The sequence below is a fragment of the Alexandromys fortis genome, unplaced genomic scaffold (genome assembly GCF_014885135.2).
Source record: "Alexandromys fortis isolate MF-2015 unplaced genomic scaffold, M_Fortis_MF-2015_v1.1 scaffold_13, whole genome shotgun sequence".
NCBI classification, from domain to species: Eukaryota; Metazoa; Chordata; class Mammalia; order Rodentia; family Cricetidae; genus Alexandromys; species Alexandromys fortis.
The window spans coordinates 9,149,736-9,172,462 of record NW_026067908.1 but is presented as its reverse complement, the minus strand read 5'-3'; the positions used below and the strand labels follow the sequence as shown (position 1 = coordinate 9,172,462).

The 22,727-nt window shown below is 42.1% G+C and overlaps 1 protein-coding gene across 1 annotated transcript in view; it reads right to left on the bottom strand.

Annotated features, from left to right (window-relative positions):
- Positions 1-7,515: 7,515 nt before the first annotated feature.
- CUNH1orf141 (chromosome unknown C1orf141 homolog) overlaps positions 7,516-22,727 on the bottom strand; it is a 59,015-nt gene continuing 43,803 nt past the window's right edge. The window contains exons 7-11 of the mRNA XM_050136442.1: positions 16,615-16,726; positions 13,056-13,157; positions 12,326-12,395; positions 11,017-11,215; positions 7,516-8,755 (exon numbers count right to left, since the gene is read on the bottom strand). Coding sequence (XP_049992399.1) covers positions 8,180-8,755; positions 11,017-11,215; positions 12,326-12,395; positions 13,056-13,157; positions 16,615-16,726 — 1,059 coding nt within the window. The 3' untranslated portion in view covers positions 7,516-8,179. The remainder of the gene's footprint in view (positions 8,756-11,016; positions 11,216-12,325; positions 12,396-13,055; positions 13,158-16,614; positions 16,727-22,727) is intronic.

Below are 22,727 nucleotides of genomic sequence, written 5' to 3'. Positions count from 1 at the left end.
TGCATTTGGTCAAAACGTTACCTGTTCTCTGGGTAGCCTGTCTCCAAAGGTCCGTCACGTCTTTCCTCTCGCTCTGTGCCCTTCCCATCCCATAGACGGTTTTTAGAAGATGTCTTACTCTCTGCCCATCTATCATAACGTATTACCTGGGCCTGGACCCTTGACAGAGAACAAACGTTCCTGACGGTTTTGGAGGATAAGAAATCCAAAATCAAAGCACTAACCCGCCAGCTGTATCTGTTAAGCTGACCTCTCCGTTCTAAGATGGTGCCTTCTTCGCAGGTGGGTCCCCTAAGGTGAAAAGCTCTGAGCACAGAGACAGAAGGACAAAGACCAGTGAAAGCTATTGTCTATGACTGTTCTCCTGGGGGCAGAACCTGTGTGACCTAATCTTCTAACAGCCTGACTTCCTGATTCAGTTATATTGGCGGTTGTTTCCACATACTGCAATTACTCAAAATGAAAATAAATCTAAAAGTATGGAGCTAGGCAGCAGTGTCTTCCTCTGTCTGATTGTATTTACAAAAATCAACAAATACTTAGGAAGGCCTCTCGCAGGCCAAGGTCTGACCTGGGTTTTCTCACTACTGCTAATGACTAAGGTGCAATGGGCCTTCAGTCCAAGGCCGTGGTGTCCAGCGAGTGAGACAGTCTCCCTTGGTGCTCAGGGAGGTACAGTGTGGCTATAGTCAGGGAAGCTTTATCTCCTATAGCATGTGTAATTCGAATATGGGGGATTTTAAGGATTCATACCTGTTTTTTAACTTCAGTATTTCATTACAGAAGCACATATGGGGATTTGTACATTTGGTATAGTAATCTCTCAATGCTGAAATGTGTAAAGAAGTTCGATGGGATTGCAAAGGTTACATTGAGTCCGTTCATTGAGACACGAATCTGCTGTTTCCAAAGATCAGTTTGTGGTTTGATAAATTTTAGACCTTTCTGGGTTGAATTACTGCCAGAAAAATCTTTGTAATTATTGCTATTTAAAATTTATTTCTACTTATGTGTATGCATGTGTTTGGATGAGCACGTGTATGCAGACACCCATGGAGCTGGAGTTACAAGTAGCTGCGAGCCCCCTGATGTGAGTTCTGGAAGCCATAATCCAGTCCTCTGCAAAAGCAACAAGTGTTCTTAACAGATGGGCCATCTCCCCAGCCCCAGAGCTCTGTAGTTAAATCACTTTTTAAAATGAAAACATTGCTGTCAGCCATGCTGTTTCTCCATCAATGAAAACCAATTCCATATTTTCTAAGTGTAACTCACGTGTTTTCCCCACACTTCCTCCTTTCCTTGACTCTTCCTATATTTAGGTCTCTTTTGTTAAAAATTTATTTATTCTTTTATATGTATTGTGCTTGGCTGCATGTATGTCTGCACACCATGTGCATGCCTGGCGTCCTGGCAGGCCAAAGAAGGGATCCCTTGGGACTGGAGTTACAGAGGGTTGTGAGCCACTATATGGGTTCTGGAAATCAAACCTCAACTCCTCTAAAAGAGCACCAAGTGCTGCTAAGCCTGAGGCATCTCTCTCCAGTCCCTTTTTAGGCCTGTTTTTCATGGTCACATCTCTCTTACCAGTTTCTGGTTTTGCTGTGAGCTCATGTCAGTGACCTTCTGGAACGGCCTACCTTAAAGTCACGAAACAAACTTCGTATAGATTTGCTATTTGAACAATGCTTTTAAAATTGAGAGTGTGGTGTGGCTCTTCTGTGTGGTGCTTTGCCCTGGTCTGGCTAGGCTGGAAGGAGTGAGCTTAATGACTCCCCCGATGGGGATCTGGAGTAGGCAGGGTAAAACCTCCTATCAGCAGGAAATCATTGGCTGGGAGGGCGTGTCACGAAGTCCATGAGTTCCCTAGCCTGCTTGTGACTCTGTGGATGCTTGGTCCAGGTCTGTCCAGCACATCCTCTGAGCCCATAGGCTGAACAGTACTGGTAATAAAGCAGATACCAATTAGAGCCCCTACACACAGATAGCTCGTGCCTGAAAAATCTCTGTCCATATTCTGATTTTAAATTTAAGGATCATACAAAAGTGTAGTATTTGGGCCAAATGAACTTATGTCTAGAGTAATGTTGACAGGGTGTTGCACCAGAACCTACCCTCGCGTACTACTTGTCTGAGTGGCCCCCTTTATTTTATTCTTGCCAGCTTATTGCTGTAGTTGAGGATGCGTACTGCCCTACCTGCCCCACCAGAGAAAATTCACAATAAAGGTTTTCTTCAGAGTGACTTAGGCAGTAAATAGGATTTACAGTAAATATTGTCCCCCAGGCTATAAGGATACCCAAGTTTAATTCTCCCCTTTGTTACTGAAATAAAAAACCCTCCTGTTCCTATCACACCTGCAGCCGATCTGGGCACCTGACTCCAGGAGAAAACTGAGCTGCTGCTGGTCTTTAAATATCTGAAAGGCCTCCAGGCAGAAGAGAGGCGTGAAAAACTGAACAAAGCAGAAACAAAACATTGCCAAGGCTTAGAAAAGAGAGGTGTGTCCTTTCCATGGAGTACATAGACTACCGGATAAAGGCTGGACCCATGAAACCAGTAGGAAAGTGCACCTTGGAGTATTCAGGGGAGTTTAGCTTGTAGAAAACTAGTGATAATGCAAAAGAAACTCACTTATAGAGACACTGGGTGTCCTGGGTAGAAAACATAACTTCAGAGTGTCACCTTACAGCCTTACAGGGTCTTTCTTCTCTGACTTGTGTTAACGTTCAGTTCAGTGTTCTCTGGACTACATAAGTCCATGTTCGTATTCCCTTTCAAACTAATTCCAGCCTCTCTCTCTATTCAAAGGTGGGTTAAATAAAACTGATGGAATAATTTTGTTTTTTCCTCTATCTATCTATCTATCTATCTATCTATCTATCATCTATCTATCTATCTATCTATCTATCTATCTATCTATCTATCTATCTATCTATTTAGTGTTTTGCCTACATGTATGCCTGCATGCCAGAAGAGGGCACCAGATCTCATTACAGATGGCCATGAGCCACCATGCGGTTGCTGGGAATTGAACTCAGGACCTCTGGAAGAACAGTCAGTGCTCTTAACCTCTGAGCCATCTCTCCAGCCCTGTTTTTTCCTTTATTGAAAATAGATTTTTTTCATACAATATATTCTGATGACAGCTATCCTTCCCCCTACTCCTCCCACTTCCTCTGCACCTCCCTTTCCATCCAGAGCCACACCCTTTCTGCCTTAGAAAACAAACAGGCATCTAAGGAGTAATACTAAGATAAAACAAAGCAGATCAGAATAGGACAAAACAGAAGAAAAAGAGCCAAAGAAAAAGCACAAGAAACACATATAGATGCAGAGGCAACATTTGCACACACAGGAATCCCATAAAAACCCCCAAACCAGAGGCCATACTATACATATAAAGGACCTATAAGGTTTTTGGTTTTTGTTTTGTTTTTGTTTGGTTTGTGTATGTGTGTGTGTTTAAAGCACTGACTCAACATTAGACAACAAGAACCTCCAAAGATTCTGCTTAGTTCGTTTTGTTGGCCATCTACTTCTGGGATATGGCCTGCCCTTGAGTGGTTTATTTCTCCTCCCTTTCTCTCCCCTCCCCTTCTACCCTCTCCCATGGTCCACATGCTCCCAATTTACTCAGGAGATCTTGTCTTTTTTTTACTTCCCATGTACATTATATCCATGAATATCTCTTTAAGGGTCCTCATTGTTGTCTAGGTTCTCTGGGATTGCGAGTTGTAGGCTGTTTGCTCTTTGCTTTATGCCTAAAAGCCATTTATGAATGAGTACATGTGATATTTTTCATTCTGGATCTGGGTCACCTCACTCAATATGATGCTTTCTAGATCCATCCATTTGCCTGCAAATTTCAAGATGTTGTGTTCCCCCCCATTGGTATTTTTCATTTATTTATTTATTAAAGATTTCTGTCTCTTCCCCACCACCACCTCCCATTTTCCCTCCCCCTCCCCCAATCAAGTCCCCCTCCCTCATCAGCCCAAAGAGCAATCAGGTTTCTCTGCCCTGTGGGAAGTCCAAGGACCACCCTCTTCCATCCAGGTCTAGTAAGGTGAGCATCCAAACTGCCTAGGCTCCCACAAAGCCAGTACGTGCAGTAGGATCAAAAACCCATTGCCATTGTTCTTGAGTTCTCAGTAGTCCTCATTGTCTGCTATGTTCAGCGAGACCGGTTTTATCCCAGGCTTTTTCAGACCCAGGCCAGCTGGCCTTGGTGAGTTCCCGATAGAACATCCCCATTGTCTCAGTGTGTGGGTGCACCCCTCGCCCTCGCGGTCCTGAGTTCCTTGTGTAACCATGAAAGGTACCTCATTCTTTAGGATAAGGACATTTTCTTCGGTGATTTTGGTGAAAATATTTTCTTTGCCTTTGACCTGAGTTTCTTCTCCTTTCTCTATTCCATCAATTTCCTTAATGTGTGTGTATTAGTTTCCTATATAAGGACCTCTATTATACTCATAAAGACTATTTTGAAGTGCTTTTCTTGTGCTTCAGCTATGCCGCACCTCTCAGGGCCAGTTGAAGTAGGGCTGCTGAGCGCCAGTGGAGATGTATTGTCCTATTGTGTTTTTATGCTGGCATCTAGGTATCTGTGTTTGGGATGCTTGTATTTCTAGGTGCTGATATTTGATCTTTTCTTTGTTGGTGGGAATTTCTTGCTTTCTGTTCCTCTCTCTGTTTCTTAGGAGAATGTGGTGGCTGTGTGTTGCTTAATATAGAATGCCTCTGAGATCCTGCCAGGCATGGCCACTGGGGGTTCTGGGTAGAATGTGTTTCTAGGTATTGGGGGCTGACACTTAGGAATGGGGATGAGCTGGAAGGGATTAGCAAAATAAGAAATGAGGAAAATTTCATCACCATTTTTGTGCAATCATTATTTAGGAACCTCCTACACCACTCGAGGAAATATGTTTGCATTTTTTGTTTTTGTTTTTGTTTTTGTTTTTGTTTTTTGTAGCAAGTTTTCTTGTTGGACTATCTTTGAACCACCAGTCAGTAAATAATGTCTCTGAGACTTATTATTATGAAAGTTTGACCCTAAAGTCAAGGCTTTTTTCCAGATAGCTCTTAATTTAATTAATTCATAGTTTTTTCATCTATGTTCTGCCACGTGTCTCAATGGCCTCTTCTTCGTACGCCACACCCAACTTGCTCTGAGTCTTCTGTCAAAATCATGTGCCTACATTCCTCCTCCCAGTTTTTCTCTTTCTACCTGGAAGTCCAGCCTATTTTTTTCCTGCCAAGCTATTGGCCATTTAGCTCTTTATTAAACCAATCAGAAGGCGCCTCAGGCAGAGAGACACCTTTATAGTGTAACCAAATAACTTGCAACAGTTTTTGAGCTCTGATCTTACTCTGTAGCCCAGGCTGGTTTTGAACTCCTAATGATCCTGCCTTAGCCTACCAAGGGCTAGGATTAAAGGAGTGCATCCACATACATGCAAAAGTGTCATTCTTATGTTTAAGGCCTTCTTTTTTTAGAGGGCAGGGATGTTAGAGAGTCTCTTCTGATGTATTCTGGACTGGCCTTCTACTCACTATATGCGTAGTGGTTTGGATAGGAGGTGCCTCCCTTAGTCTTGGGCATTTGAACATTTGCTCCACAGTCACTGCCTTTGACTGAGGAGGCTTAGGCGTTGTGACCTTGTTCCCCCTTATTGGGGGGCAAATATGTCACTGGGGATAGGCTTTAACAGTAAAAAGCCTTACCTGTTTCTAGTTTGCTCTCTCAGCTTAATGCTTGTAGTGGTTAAAGGTCTGAGTTCTTAGCATCCTGTTCCTACCTCCATGCCTGCCACTTGCTGTCATGGCTTCTTGCCATGATGGACTCTTATCCCTCTGGAGCCATAAACCCAATTTAACTTTTCCATAACTTGTTCTTAGTCATTGTCCTTATTAGATATGTTTACCAACCATACATAATCCAGGGTCACTGGGAAAGAGGAACTTCCATTGAGAAAATGCCTCTTTTAAGTTGCCCTCTTGGCAAGTCTATGGGGCCAGTTTTCTTGATTAATGAGTGATGTGGGAGGGCCCAGCCCATGGTGAATCGTGACATCCCTGGGCAGGTGGTCCTGGGCTGGGTAAGAAAGAAAGCTGAACAGGCCATTAGGAACAAGTTGTGTCCCTCCGTGGTCTCTGCTTCAGTTCCCATCTCCAGGTGCCTGCTTGAGTTCCTGCCTTGACATCCCTTCATGGTGGACTACCACAATAAGCTGAAATAAACCCACTGTTTCCTTAGTTGCTTTTGGACGTGTGTCTTTATCAGCACTAGAAATTTAAGTAGGGTGAGCATGGTGTTTTCTCATAACAACAGAAAACAAATATGGTTTTGAACTTATGCCAGGCTTTCTCTCCCTCAGTACTGATATTGAACCTAGGCCTCCTTCATGCTAGGTCAGAGATCTAGAATGAGTTACATGGTCAGTGTTTAGTGTCCTTCTCAAGGATACAGCCCACATACACCCCTAGGATCTACCAAAAAGACTAGCTACTCCCTCCCCTCCCCACCCCCACTCAGTTCTTTAGCCTAAAGTCTGAATACTATAGTTAGGTTTAGCATTTAACTTAGAAAAAAATGTTATGAACTAGCTTAAGGGAAAGTGGGATAGAAAGAAGTTTATCAAATGCTACAATGCTCAAGATACTAGGCATTGCTTTAGTTGATCTGGAGACAATCTTGTCTTAAACCCCACCTTGAGTGAGAACACAGTAAACCGAGACTTAGGTACTTTCCCACGGTCATTCCTATCCGCTCTAAGTCCTACACACCGTTTTCTCATGCTGAGTATGCACATTGTGCCCTTACTAGGTATATGTTCTGCTTATTGATTTTCTCGTTGGTGCTTCCAAAGAGTTTGTTTTCTCTTCTGACCCAGCATGGGGGTTGGTGAGAGTGTGTGTGTGTGGGGGGAGTATTCTGCTTTATAGCAAACTGGAAAGCCAAGAAGATTGGCATAATGGAGACAGTGAGAAAGAGTGGGGGAGGGGTGGGTGTGAGAAAGGTGACTTGAGGGCCTTGGTACCCAGGTTCCCGCTCTGCCTGGTCTGCAGCTGAGCCACTGCCCTCCAACTTATGTTAGTGGGATGCTTCCGATCCGACCTGCTTGTGCTCCAGTTCTAATCAACACTGGCAGATTCTTCTCTTACCTAGTGTTTCCTTTTAGTTATTGGAAATATAAATTATTACTTATTTTCACTTCCAATTCTATGTGAAACAGTTATAAGTTAAACAGTCTTTTGTGGGTTGACCTTAGAATTTATCACTACCAGCTTTTTTTTTTTTTTTTTTTGCATGCTGAGACTTAAACAAAGGATTTTCTGCATTCTAGAAATGTGTTGTAGTCTGAAAGCCTAGCCATTTGCCTTCGAAGACTGTTTCTGAGTGAGAAGTACTTGGGGCCCCTAAGGAAATGTACTCCAGATGAACTTGGGACTGAGTAACTTAGTTCAAGACGAATTCTGTCTTTATGCTGTTTGAGTCAACAAGGAAGAGCAAAAGTCCCATGAAACAATGTGTTTTAGACTACGCAACAGGTGACAGAATCTGCTGCCATAATTACCTCACGGATGGACCTTTCTCGTTTAAGTTATTCCACAACTCCAAAAGGAAGCCCTGTAATGCTTGGAAAACACGATGCAGTAATGATGTTCCAAACAGCGCTAGCAGGTTTTATGAAATTTTTTAATCTCCTTATGTGGCACTGTTTCCCCATGAGTCTCTAAGATGCTGACCTACAATTGACTTCATATTCTGCAAATTAATGTTACATCCATCTGTCTTGACAATCAATCACTTGTTTGTTGATGTTTTTTTTGACTTCCTACAGCAACTTTTTCATCAATCCATGGCGTAGCTGGTACCGAATGAGAATGTCTTATAGCCAACAGGGATGTCTGATAAGTCTAATTGAGATAATCCATGAGCGAGAAATGGCTCAACCATTAAAAGCTAGGCTGACAACCAAAACTAAGTCATAAATGAATCTCTCTTGTTGCTAATTCTCTAGTTCCATCCTTATGTTAGCTAACGATGTTGACTGATCCTAAACAGACTACTGCCGATTTGTGTACTTCATCCATCAGAACATTAATAATCAGTTAAGAATTTCTGTGATCTTGGAACTTGGTTCTTGTTTTTAAATATTGCAGCATAAACGATTCTTCATGAGCCATTGACTTTCCTGCTTAGCAGGTCGTCTAGTGGGCTTATGTTGTTTAGTTTACGTATTTCAAGGATATTCTCCAGAGGCTTCGAGTCATACTTCATAGGTAAGGCAGTAAATTTGCGTGTGCGTGGTGGTCTTACTCTGGAAAACTGTCTTTGAAATCCACCTGTCTTAGCGCCCTTTTCTTCAAGAGCAACTTTATCAAAGGAACCCACAATTTTTTTGGTTAAGATAGAAAAGGTTCGGGATATATTATAAAGTGTGTCCGGAGGTCTCTTTTTGGAAGCCAGACTCTCATGCATCTTCTTTCGTTTCTCCTTTATACTCTTGTGCACCCGTTCCGTAGAGAAGACGTGCAGATCTTTGTGATGTGCTACAGCCTTAGTTCTTTGAGGCTTAGAAACAGCACTGGGTTTCTCATAAAACATAGCTTTAAACATTTCACAGTTTTTTTGTAGAACAACATTCTTTGTTGTATACGTCATAACATAGGGAGTGAACCTTTTCATCAGGAACAGCTTCATTATATACGCTTTGTCATGGAAAATTATCGGATTTGTGTGACTTTCTTTCTGTATAGAAAACAAAAACAATCGAAACACTGAGTCATGAGCCTATTGAGGCAAGGCTATATATGTATTTTAAACATGAAAATAAATTTGTAAAATGTTTTAAATAACTATATTGAGGTACATGACATCAACAAGAATATCATTCAAATACATTTAAAAAGGTGCTTTTCTTTGGCACACTTCCTTCTCAAAATCTGAAGCCTTGACCTTCTTAAGTTCTTTCTGAAATAAGGTGAGTTTGTAGAAGTAAGTTCTTAATTCTTGGGGCATTGTGAATTGAGAGAAGAGAGTTAGTAGGAAGGAACACCGTGAGCATTTCTTAAATGTCCATGCTCTAGATGTAAAAGGAATATACCCCCGAAAATGGGTTGAGTCAAAGAGAAGAGATTTAAGTGAATATAAGCCCAAATGACCATGTATGGGCTATTCTAATTTTAAAAATTTGAATTTTGTCTATTATTGGGATATTTACAATTGTACCTTAGGACTTACTACAGTATTTGGTAAAAGTGTTTAATAGATATTTGAATAAAGTAGCCAAAGTAATAGATAGATAGAAAAGTAGAACATGCTTTACTATAGTAATAGCAAAATCTATAAAAAGTATTCTTTAAAGTCCTACCCCCACATTGGCATAAATAATTTTCACAGTCCTTAATTCTTTCTGTAGATAAAAATCAATTCCATGGAAACTAGTAAAATATGCGTATTACCAATATTTGCTTTGCAAATCTTAAGTCAATAATTTCTACATTAAAAAAATAAATAATAGAGATTTAATTCTCACAGCTTTGAAGGGCACGAAGTCCAGACTCGAAGATGGGATGGGTTTGGTGCCTGGTTTGTCCTTTATAGTTGGCACTGTCTCAGTGTCCTTGCACGGGAGAAGATTCAAAGGTAGAAACAGCCCGGTCAGTTCCCTGGAGTCCTTTGCTAGCATACTGACCCATTCCTGAGAGCCGTGTGATCACTTCATCAAAACCTTGTTGTGACTATTACACTAGGTCTTATGACTCAACTTATAGATCTGGGCAACAGAGGCATTCAGATCACATCAGCAGCCATCCTAGGGATGGGCCACTCTGCCTCTTTACCTGGTCGCTGGGAAAGGCTTACTGATTTCTTAGGTGAGAAAGACTTAGGATGAGAAGAAGTCGCGAGGCAAGGGGGGGGGGTGCAGAGACAGGCAGAGAGAGCGGATGGTGGTGGGCAATGCCTGCACAAAGGATTGATTAGGTACCATTACAGGATGTGTGGACTGGGAGATGGATTGGAAGGGGACTCTCAACGGAGGCAGGTTGGTGTCTCATGCTGGTTACAGCTGGGAGGTCTCTAGGTAGAATAAACTAAAACAGAAACAGAGCAGGAACCAGGGGCAGGGAAGCGGAATGAGCCCTGGACAGCAAGCCAGGAGGGGGTCTTTCCCAGGACGAAAGCAGAAATTAGAGGGATGGTGTACAAGTCTCCTTAGCACGAAATGTACCGCAATGACTGTAATTCCCCAAAAGATAACCAGAGAACCAGTTTACTGTCCTTTGGTGATAAAAACCTTACCAACTAGCCACAGTTGTGCCCTTTGCGTTAGTTTTAGTTTATCCGGCACTGTAGGGAATTCCCACCATACAATACATTTTTTATATACTAATTTATTACCATACTGATTTATTACATTAGTATTAAGTTCTCAACTTCCCCAATGCTGCAACTCTTTAATGCAGTTCCTCATGTTGTGGTGACCACCCTCCCCCTCCAGCCATAACATTATGTCGTTGCTACTTCATAACTGTAATTTTGCTCTTGTCATGAATCGTCATTTCAGCATTTGATATGCAGGCTATCTGATATACGACCCCAAAAGAGTCACAGCCCACAGGTTGAGAATTGCTGCTGGAAGCCCATGGATGGTAAGATAGGAACTATTTTCACCAGCCTCCCTGGAATTAGAGTATGGAACTTAGGCTCTGCCAATCAGATCACCTCTAAGAGTCTTCAGTTTAGAAGGAGTTGCCTTGAAAAGCTGGGGTCTGTGGGGGTGAAAAACTAGTCTACTTAGGATTGCAGACACTATAGAGCTCTTAGAAAGCATCCCCCCTCCATCACACAAGTTGTTAACTATGACCTGTGGCTGTACCACAGACTCAACAAAACCGAGTGGTCTATATTTGGATGACCCTATCAAGATGGTTTTCAAGTCACATTATCTTTCTAGCCTTCCCTGAGGCTTGGGGTATTGATTTTTACTGAATAGTAGTAGATGTTACCATGGAATAAAGCACGGTCTCTGTTGGACCAAGGTCAATTATCTTGATGGTGGGATTTTTCAGTACATCCTCAAAGTGCAAGGGGAGTAAGATGTTCTGCTTTACTGGACGAGGTGATCTTGCTTGGTTATCTCTGACTGACTCGTCTGACTCGTTTTCTTTTGCAGTAAAATCATTTACCAGTGGATGATGGGTTCTCCTGAAAAAAAAAAAAACAGTTTAGGAAGCAGTTTGTGGATTGTAATTTCAACTAATCAGTTCTCACTCTCTATAGAAGTTACTGTCAACAGCTCCCTGATCCAGTTGATATTAATCAACCTGATAAGCCCCCCCCAGCCCCGCCTGGATTGTGGGAGAAGCAGCAGGAGTGGATGAAGTCCTAGGTACCTGTTGATTTTGAGCGGGGAGCATGCTGGGGAGGCTGGATAGAGCACTATAGAAAGGCAGACACAGCCTTTGCTGGTTTTTCTTTCTTTCTTTCTTTCTTTCTTTCTTTCTTTCTTTTTTTTTTTTTTTTAGTAGTTTAGTTAGGAGGATGCAACAGTGTGAACAGGCACAAAAAGAGTAAGAGAGTTTGCATCTCTGGTCTCCTTTGATTTACATGGGAAATAGCCTTGCCATTATAGGCTTTTGAGGCGACCCATAAGACACATTTGGCAAACAGGAAGTAGATAGCCTTATTCCCAGAGGGCAAGGATGGAGGAGGTGACAGAGCAAGCCTGTCCTGCCTGTGGGTCCTCAGAGTGCACCCCGATCAACTTCCTGGAGAGCCGACCATGAGCTCATGCCCCACAGATAGTCAGTCAGCAGCATGAGGGGTCTGGCTCTGCCCCTGGTCCAGTACCTTCTTTTCCTTTTCCCAAAATCCATCAAGGCCCTCGCTCCTGTCTACTCTGCAGATACAGTCTTGGCAAGAAACATAAGGGTGAGCTAAGGCCAAAGAGCCTATCTGTCATTGCGCCAAAGTTGCAAGTGGGACTTTTGCTCCATTGTGCAGAGTTGTTGATGAGAAGAATCTAGATGTTATACAAAAAAACAAACCACTTTTTCACCTCCGTGTGGAAGTCTGACTAAATTTGTGCCTACTGCAGAAACAAAGTTATATTCTCTGTGCTTGACTTGACTGCTCAGGTCCAGGTGGAGTGCCCGTAAGTGACCAGCCTGGGACTCCTACTTTGATGGTACTATGAGAGTAAATGTTAGTAATAAGCCAGGAAAAAAAAACATTCTGTATTACACAAGGCAGAACTTGTTTTACTAGGGTCATCATTGAACAGTGTAAAATATTAACATTTTAAAGATAAATTACCCTTCTTTAAGAGAATCTGCTGAGTGGTCTGTAGAATACATAGACTTCATAGCTCTGTTTCCATTTTTATCTGAAATCACAGATTTCCATAAAAGTTATGTAAGCATTATGCTACCTAGAAAATGTCTGTATGAAGCATCTTATAGTTTAAAATAACAGAGGACATCTGATGTAATGGAAAATCTGTAGTAGCTTGCTCACGCTTCTTTGTTTTTTTTTTTTTTTTGTGAGTTTGCATGTGTGTTATGTGAGTGACCATGGAGGCCAGAGATACCAGATCCCCTTGGAACTGGAGTCACAGGTAATTGTGAGTTGTCTGATGTGGGTGCTGGCAATCAAAATCAAATCAGGAAGGGTTCTTACCACTGAGCCGTAGATGAAAAGGCTTCAGTGTTCCGCTAAGACAGTTGCAAACGGAAAAGTAACCCTAGAGAGTTTCCGTGGAGAAAAAGGTTTTGTTGTTGTTGTTTTGTTTTTATGTTTTGGATATAGGGCCTCATGTGGCCAATGCTGGTCGTAAATCCCCTATGTAGCTGAGGATAGCATTGAACTCTACTCCCCAAGTGTTAGAATCACAGATGTGCACTAGCATATTCGATTTCATGCAGTACAGGGGAACCCAGGGCTTCACGCAGGCTAGGCAAATGCTTTACTACGTGAGCTGTATCTCCAAGCTCAAACATGTTAGTATGGAGAGAAGTCACTTTAGCAGATAGCAAATAGGTCTTACCACCTGACACGAGGAAGTCTTCAAGGCCAAGTTCTTCCAGATATATCTCGTGGCCACTCCAAAATTTTATTGCCTCTTTAAATGATCCCAGGTACATACTGTCTTAGTCACTGTTCTATTGCTGTAAAGAGACACCATGACCAAGACAACTCATAAAAGAAAGCATGTAGTTGGGGGGGGTCTTGTTACAGTTTCAGGGGGCTAGTCCGTAATGGTGGCAGGAGCAGACAGGCATAGTGTTGGAGCTGAAGCCGAGAGCTTTACACCCTGATCTGCAGACAGCAGATCAGGTACTGGTGTAGGGTTTTGAAACCTCAAACCCTACCCCCAGTGACACACCAACTCCAACAAAGCCATACCTCCTAATCTGTCCAGACGATTCATCAGCTGGGGACTTAGTATGCAAATATGTGTTAGCCTATTGTGGTCATTCTCGATCAAACCACCACATTCCGCTCCCTGGCCCCCATAGACTGGTAGCCATATCATAATGTAAAATGCATTCAGTCCAACCTTAAAAGTCCCCTTAATCTTTCAGTCTCAAGACTGCTTTAAAAGTCCAAAGCCTCTTCTGCAACTCAAGGCAATCTCTTAACTGTAGCCCTCTGTAAAATTAAAATTGAAAAGCAGCTCACATACTTCCAAGATACAATGGCATAAAATAGGCATTACCATTCCAAAAAGGAGGAAAAGGGGGCATAATGAAAAAATACTGGGCCAAAGCAAGACGGAAAGCAACAGGGCAAACTGCAAATTCTGCGTCTCCGTATCTGACGTCAAAGCGCCCTTCAGATCTCCAACTCCTTTCAGCTTTGCTGACTGCGACACACTTCCTTCATTTCCGCTGCTTCCACAGCCAGTCTGCAGCTTTCCTCAATAAGTATCTCACAGCTCTGGCATCTCCAATATCGTGGGGTCTCCAGTGCAATCCAGGTTTCACCCACACAGCTCCATGCAATGGCCGTTCCGGGCCTCCATGCATGCAGGGGCTGCCCCCCCAGACTCCTTGCCTCAGTGGCTTTCCTTAACAGTGGCGGAAGATTGTGTCACCCCTATACCCTTGATTTTTAAGCCAGAACCATTTGACTGAAGCTGCCAACTTCTTTTGCTTGCTGGGGCTGGAACCTGGGACACTTCACTCAGCCCCCAGGATTTACATTTGTATAAACCTGGACCTGTTGATGGTTTCTAGACCAAGGGAAATCTTCAGGCTTATTCTTTTTACAGCAGCAGGATTAGCTGGGTGGTGTTTGCTGTAAGGGTACGTCTCTCTTTATTCTATTTTGAATCAGGTCTTTCTTTGAACTTTTCATCTCCTTGAGCCTAGGACCTGGCTCCAGTATTACATTTCCTGCTGTTCTTTTTCTACTCAAACCATATATTTTGTATTTCTTTTTGCCCAGCTTGCACGTTTTCATTGTAGATCTACGTAAGAGTGATCACTAATAATCACACAACACAGTCAATATATTTGCTCTCTTAAAATCTCCTCTGCTGGTGCCATCAGTCGAAAACTCTTCAATTTAGCTTCCAGAAGATATTTTAGACAAAGGCAAAAAGTAATCACTTTGCCAAAATGTCACAATAATGGTCTCCAATATTATTCCCCTTAGAAATCTCTTGAGCTGGACTACCATAATCCATATATCTCTCAGTAATACTTCCTCCCTTGCTCCTACTAGGATGGCCCATTCAGCCCTGCTTAAAGAATTCAACTACTTTTCTAGCCCAAACTCCCAAAGTCTTCCATATTCCTACAAACAATTGTGTGTTCAGGTTGTCACAGCAATATCCTTGTTACCAACTATTCTACTGCTGTGAAGACACCATGACCAAGGCAGCTCTTACAAAAGAAAGCCTATAATTGGGGCTTGTTTACAGTTCCAGAGGGCTAGTTCATAACCAAAGCAGGAAGCATACAGGCATGGCTCTGGAACAGTAGCCAGTAGCTGAGAGTCCTACATCCTGATCCAGAAGCAACAAGCAGAGAGAGAGACAGAGACAGAGACAGACAGAGAAGCAGAGAGACAGAGACCCACCCACACAGAGGCGGGCATGGCTGGCATGGGCTTTTGAAACCTCAAAGTCCACCCCAGTGATAGACCTCCTTCACCAAGGCCACACTTCCTAATGCTTCCCAAATAGTTCATCAACGGGACTAAGCGGGCAAATATATGAGCCTATGGGGGCCTTTCTCATCCAAACCACCACACTTACTGTTAGTGAGACACCCTGCTTTTTCTTGTCATTAAGTAGCTTCATTTTAGTGACAATATATTCATTTAAAACTAAAGCTTATATCAAGACTCCAAAGATGGCCTTTTGGCAGGTGGGGGCGGAGTCACCAGACCTCTTTATTTGCTCTTCTTCCCAATTGGCCACACTGGATATATCTTCTCTTTCTGCATGTTTAGTGACAAGTTAATCACAGATGGAAAGGAGAGATCAAAAGGAAAGATTCCACATAGCTGCTGACATGACTTTCTCCTGGGGAGTTTTCCTTATATTCCCACTGCAACCAGCAGCAGATTTTTTTTTTTTTTTTTTTTTTTGGCTTCTCTTTGACAAAGTAGAGAAACGAACAACTGGATTTTGTTTTAGACTTGAGAAAGTTTGACTTTTAATACGTTTTCCCCGATCTTTGTACCCTGGACTTTGCCTTCACCTTAGTTTTGGGGCTCCATTAAGCTAAGTCTGTCTGAGCCACTTTGGTGACTGGCTTGGTTTTTCTGATCTGTTTTGATTTTGTTGGGCTCTATGTATGCCAGGCTCTGTCAGCTTGAAACGGTTTTGAGGCTGTGTGGTGCCATTGGTTCTGCTGAGTCATGAAAGGCCGAGAGACAAGGCCTCTATTGTGGTTTGTGTAATGACAAATAATATGTTTGGGGTATGTGAGATGGCTCCAAAGGGAAAGGCACTTGCTGCCAAGTCCCATGACCAGAGTTTGATACCCAGAACCCACATGATAAAAGGAGAGAATCAAGTCCCTCGTGTTGTCCTCTGATTTCTACACATGCGAAGTAGGTTGCATGGACATGCATATATATGTGTACACACAACCTTAAATATGAGTGTGTTTCAAATGTTTAAGTTTTGACTATCTTTGTGCTCCCTAGGGAGAATTTTACCTGACCAGTCTTTTATAAACTTGGATTTCTAAGCAGTGATGAAGACAGGAGATGGAAACAGGTTAGGCATATTGGGGGCAAGGACCCTAAAAGCAAGCAGTTTTAATTCTTGTCCATGGCCAGAAGCAGACGTCTTTGGTTCTGTCCTGGTTGGATGCCAATAGTGCCAGACTGGAGCTGATAATTTGTAAATGGACTTGAAGTAAGCAGACTAAGGACTAAGGAATCCAGACTTTGCCTGTTTTTCTAGTAGTAATAGATGTTACAAAATAAGGGCATATTATGTCTGTACTACGAAACGGTGCTATTCCTTGGTCATATATATTCTTAAGGTTCATAATGCACATTATCTGCTGTTACTTTTTCTCCCTTTTGATATAAACATGTAATTTGTGTACTTGTAAAGCAAGTACAGACTTTCTCCTTCTTACTAGCATTGGATTGGTTGGCACGTGTAGGACACAGGACTGAAGACTCTGATGATCTTTTACACTGGCTCCTCGGCTCAGACAGTAGGACATGAAAGGGCATTGCATATTCTGCCTAAAGATCAGGAAAAAAAGAAAAAGAAAACCTCTTAGAAATTTTCTTTCTGCATGGCGCTTTATCATTCAGGTTATTTGTTTGTCTTATTTTTGGAACCAGAGTCTTATGAACTCCAGGCTGACTTTGAGCTATTTTGATTCTCCCGACTCCAGCTCTCGAGTACTCAGATTACAGGTATGGGCCAGCACAGCTGGTTTATAGTATGGTGAGAATCAAAACTAGAGAACTGTGTGTGCCAGTTACAGCTCCCATCCTCAATTCTTTACATTTGGAATATCAAGCTAGGATAACTACCAACTATTTTGTTCTTAAAATACTAGCTGTTTTTCAATGCTGGCCATTAAACTAGGGCTTCATGGATGCTAGGCAGGTGTTTCACCATTGAGCTTACACTTCAGAGCTGAGTCCTTTCAAATATGGTGTTTTATGCAATCCCCTAAAGTGAATGTTTTTTTTCCATCACATTTTATGAATAAGGGGAAAAAAAAACTCCAGGGAACTGAAAAGATTTGCTGAGGTTTGTGTTTACTAATGACTATTTCTCTTGTTTACAAATGACTATATTCCCTTCCAATGAAACTTGGATTTTAAATTCATAATAAACGTTTTTCTAAATGTAAGTGAAGTTCAAACCCAGGAAAGCAGCCAGCTCTGTTATAACAGAAAAATCCACACAGAGTGGGACCAACAGAGAAGAGGACAAGAAGGTGGAGGGAGAGTGCAGGGCATTGTACATCCTTCTCTGGCCTCTGCCCATTTGGACACAGATGTTTAGAGCCCTCCAAACATGTGCATATATCACACACATGAACACCACATGTGTGAACATCATGAGACAAGAGCGAAACATACTTCGAGTTAAAGGCACAGGGAAGGACTTTCTGGAAAGAAATCGAGCACACAGAAGGTGCTCTCAACGATCAATGCATGAGCTTCCTTAAAATGTTTCTGCACAGCAAACTGTTCAGAGTGAAGAGGTGATCTTCAGAATGGGAAGAAATATTTGCTAGCTATACGTCAGACAGGGATCTAATGTATAAAATTCATAAATGACCAGAGTAAACGCCAAGATATTCAAAAACAGAAATATAAGTGGCCAATAAATATTTGAAAAGGGTGTTCAATATCCTTAGCTATCACTTTAGTAAAATTAAAATCTCCTTAATGCTCCATCTTGCTGGTAAGGCTTTATTGCTGAAGACCACACTTAACACACATAACTCATTGAACATGAAGAGGTTGCACTGGTACCTAACCAGAGACTTCACCCCCACTGAATAGTGTTCACCGTACTGGAAGGTATTCTGCATGCTTCCCGAACAGAAAGGTAAACACCATGCTACTATAAGCTCTTTCATCCTCAATAGTGACCTGATCACATGACACAAAAGCTGTGGGAGTAACCAACCAATATCTGCTTGTATTTTAGGCTACTCCATAAGATGGAACCCATACCCAATGCCACTTAGGTGACCAAAAACCTGAGATTATATAGTTGGGGGAGGGAGACAAATCCCATTGTTCTGCTAAAGAAATGCAGCAATAAAATGGTTCCCAATGACCTACTGCTATACTCAAAGGTCAGCACCTTGCTCAGCCATGGTCAGAGAAGCTTCCTCCTGCAGTACCTGAGAATGAACACAGAGACCCACAACTGGACGGTGTGCAGAGTGAGAGATCTCAGAACACTCAACGGGAAATGGGATGTCTCCATCAAATCCGTCCCCTCAGTGTTCTTTGCCCCAGAGGTAATTTATAGATTCAATGCAATTCCCATTAAAATCCCAACACAATTCTTCACAGACCTTGAAAGAAGAATACTCAACTTCATATGGAAAAACAAGAAAACCAGGATAACCAAAACAATCCTGTACAATAAAGGAACGTCTGGAGGCATTACCATCCCTGACTTCAAGCTCTATTACAGAGCTACAGTAATGAAAACAGCTTGGTATTGGCATAAAAACAGATGTTGACCAATGGAATCAAATTGAAGACCTGGATATTAACCCACACACCTATGAATACCTGATTTTTGACAAAGAAGCAAAAAGATACAATGGAAAAAGAAAACATCTTCAACAAATGGTGCTGGCATAACTGGATGTCAATCTGTGGAAGAATGAAAATAGATCCATATCTGTCACCATGCACAAAACTCAAGTCCAAATGGATCAAAGACCTCAGTATAAATCTGACCACACTGAACCTGATAGAGGAATAACCAAGCCCCTCTCAAGGGGGTTGACAACTGGGGCAGACTGAGGGGCCACTGATAGTGACACTGGGATGTGTCTCTACTTGCATATACTGGCTTCATGGGATCCTCTTCTCTTTGGATGTAAACCTTGCTCAACTTAGTAGTAGGGAGGGTCTTGGACTTTCCACAGGGCAGGGTGCATGGCACTCCCTTAGGGTTGGAGGGGTGGAGGGAGGGTCTGTGAAGGGAGAGGATGGGGAGGAGGGGAGGGAGTGGGAATTTGGATTGGTATTTTTTTAAGTAATAAAAAAGGAAATAAAGAAAAAAAATTAGCCAATAAAGCTGACAGAGAAATCAAGAAAGCAACTGTATTTATGGTATCTATCTCTCTCTATATATGTATCTTTCTAACTATCATCTCCTAGCAATTTAATCAAGAAGATGAGAGAAAGGGAAAACATAAGTACATGCTCTGGAAGAATTCCTAATATTAAACTGTACATCCTGTCCAGGGCGATCTACAGGTTCATCCTTATTTATCTTACAGTCACGTCCTCAAGAGGTATATATAAAAACCCAAAATCTTATGGAATCACCAAAAGCCCCAAATGGCCAAAGAAATCCTTAAGGAAAAGAAAAAGCTGGAAAAAGTAAAACACCTAAGTCCAAAACATATCACCAAGCATGACATAGCGGTATACATGCAATGGCGCAACTTTGGAGGTCAATATAGGAGTACCTTGAGCCTAGACTGGGCTGCACGAAGAGCTTCTGTGCAGCTCCATACCCAAGGTCCACTTAGCAAAGAGCCAGGACCTGGTCCCTAGCACACACAAAAGGAAGGCTCAAGCTCTATTCTACAGCACAGGGAGATGAAATGGTTATACATTTCACAGTAGCTAGCCCAGAGCATTTAAGATGTTTCTCAACACAGAGAAGTAAATGTGTGAGGTGATGGATATACTAATTATCCTGATTTGATAATTGCATATTACATGTGCACATCAAAATATACACGCATAACTAGATGTAGTTATTATGTGCCAGTTAAGACTTTTTCAAAGAACCAGGCCCAAAGAGATAGCTGGATAAGTTCTTTCAAACTTTCATGTAGTAAAAACAAAACAAAACTCAAAAAGAACTCACATCAATTAACATAAAAAAACCAGCTAGTTCCTTGGGCAGCTGAGGAGAGGGAACCTGAAATGGCCCTATCTTATAGCCATACTGATGAATATCTTGCATATCACCATAGAACCTTCATCTGGCGATGGATGGAGATAGAGACAGAGACCCACATTGGAGCACCGGACTGAGCTCCCAAGGTCCAAATGAGGAGCAGAAGGAGGGAGACATGAGCAAGGAAGTCAGGACCGCAAGGGGTGCACCCACCCACTGAGACAGTGGGGCTGATCTATTGGGAGCTCACACTGGGCACTGAAAAAGCATGGGATAAAACCGCACTCTCTGAACATGGCGGACAGTGAGGGCTGATGAGAAGCCAAGGACAATGGCACTGGGTTTTGATCCTACTGCATGTACTGGCTTTGTGGGAGTGTAGCCTGTTTGGATGCTCACCTTCCTAGACCTGGATGGAGGGGGGAGGACCTTGGACCTCCCACAGGGCAGGGAACCCTGACTGTTCTTCGGACTGGAGAGGGAGGAGGAGAGGAGTGGGGGGGAGAAAGAGGGAAATGGGAGGCGGGGAGGAGGCAGAAATTTTTTCAATAAAAAAAAAAAAACAGAACTTTTTCAGTTGTTTAAATAATCTGGCATAGTCTTAACATCAAAGCCTGAAAAGAATCTATGTGCTAATCTCACGATGTTAGGATTTTTTATAAATATATATTATATATGTAATTTTATAATAAAATGCTAATTAACACTATACAAACCAGTACTTCAAATGAAGTATTAGAATGAAAGATCTCTAAGAGATATGTTATTATAATTCATTTCCCAGTGAGCTAAAATGGATGGAAAACAATGTCATTTTTTTTGTAACTGTTTCAGGGTTTGCTTGCTTACATGTTTGAGAAAGGGTCTTCCTATGTGGCCCTTTGATGTTGCAATTCTCTTGCCTCTTCTGGGATGACAGGCATGTACCACCATGTCAGGTCCAATGTTGCCTTAATAGCAACAATACCATAAATAGTTTAATAAATCTAACAGCTATCATGAATAAAACCATAATAAATCCATACAAAAGAGTCATTTTGCATAATTTTAAAGTGTACGATGTAAAACCAACAGCTCATATGACAGCTGAGGTAATCAATACACTAGTCTATGAAATGGCAAGAGGGATTGACATTCCGCTGGGGCTGATGGCACAGGCCTGTGATCCCAGCTCCTTCCGAGACCGAGTCTGGAGGATCACAAGTGTGACGCTACCCTGGGTCACCATTTCACTCATTTTGTTTGCCTCAGAACAAGAAGTGAGAAGAGGCTGGTGTGTGTGTGTGTGTGTGTGTGTGTGTGTGTGTATCAGTGTTAGAGCACTGTCTAGCATTCCCAAGACCATAAATTCAGTCTCCAACTTCATATCAATAAAAAAGGAGAAACAAAAGGAAGAAAAAAAAGGAAAAAAGCAACAACTATTACTATTATTTATGAATTTTTAGGAAGCACAGAGTAATGAACTAGGAATAATGATGGAATCTGTACACACACACACACAGAGAGAGAGAGGGAGAGGGAGAGAGAGAGAGAGAGAGAGAGAGAGAGAGAGAGAGAGAGAGAGAGAGAGAGAAACCAAAACTACCTTTGGCAATCCTGACTCACCATGAGTAAGCATTCTCTTATCAGAACTACCTTTTCTCAGATAAAAAATACACGCATACACACACACACACACACACACACACACACACACATACACATGCATGAAAGCACACACCATGCAGGAGAGTGGAAGAAAGCTGTGACAAAGAGAAACCACTGAAACTTGGGACAACTGATTTGCAGGGGTGAACTTGCTATTTAAAGAGGTTTAACTTGACTGTAGCTGCAACTGGCACTGCAGGGACATAGAGCAAAGCCACTGGCCAGAACAAGACAGAGGACAAAGTTCATGCCACCCAGAGTTGCTGTTAGCCAAGGGAGAAGGGCTAGAAAGAAGGGTGCCATCAGGAGGCTTTCTGGCCATGTCTCCGGTTGACCCCAGGTCCCTGCAATTTAGGGAAATCTGTGACCAGCTAAGATGGACCCAACTAAGCTAGAATATGGACTTCTCCTCGAGAGAAAAGTGTTTTGTGCATCAAGTGGACTGCTAAGACAATGTTTTTTTTTTTTCCTGAAGGATAAGAATTGAGTGTCATAAATACAACAGTCATGACATCCAAAGAAAGCCTAAGTTGATGAACAGAGGACCAGGAAAATGAAGTCTCAATAGAAACAAAGCCAAGTGAGCACAGCCCTAAAGTGACCCAGATGTTCAAATAGATATTTAAAATTAATTGTGTGTGTAAAATGAGTTTCATTTAAACACTCTCATATGTATACAACATTGTATTTTGATCTGTTAATTTTTCCATTGCACTGTCTTGCCCCTTCTCCTCTCCTTTCATTGACCCTCTTCGCCAAAATCTAAAAAAAAGGGGGGGGGATTTGGAGCTAAAGAAAAAAATCTAATACTTGAATTTAAAGACATCTCTGGCTAACTTAAACAGAGACATAGAAGGAGATAGAGAGTAGACGGAGTCAAAGAGACACCATGTAGCCACCACAAGAGGTTAATAGAAATTGCTAATTTAAGATGTAAGAGCTAGGTACAAGTATGCTTAAGGTATTGACCAA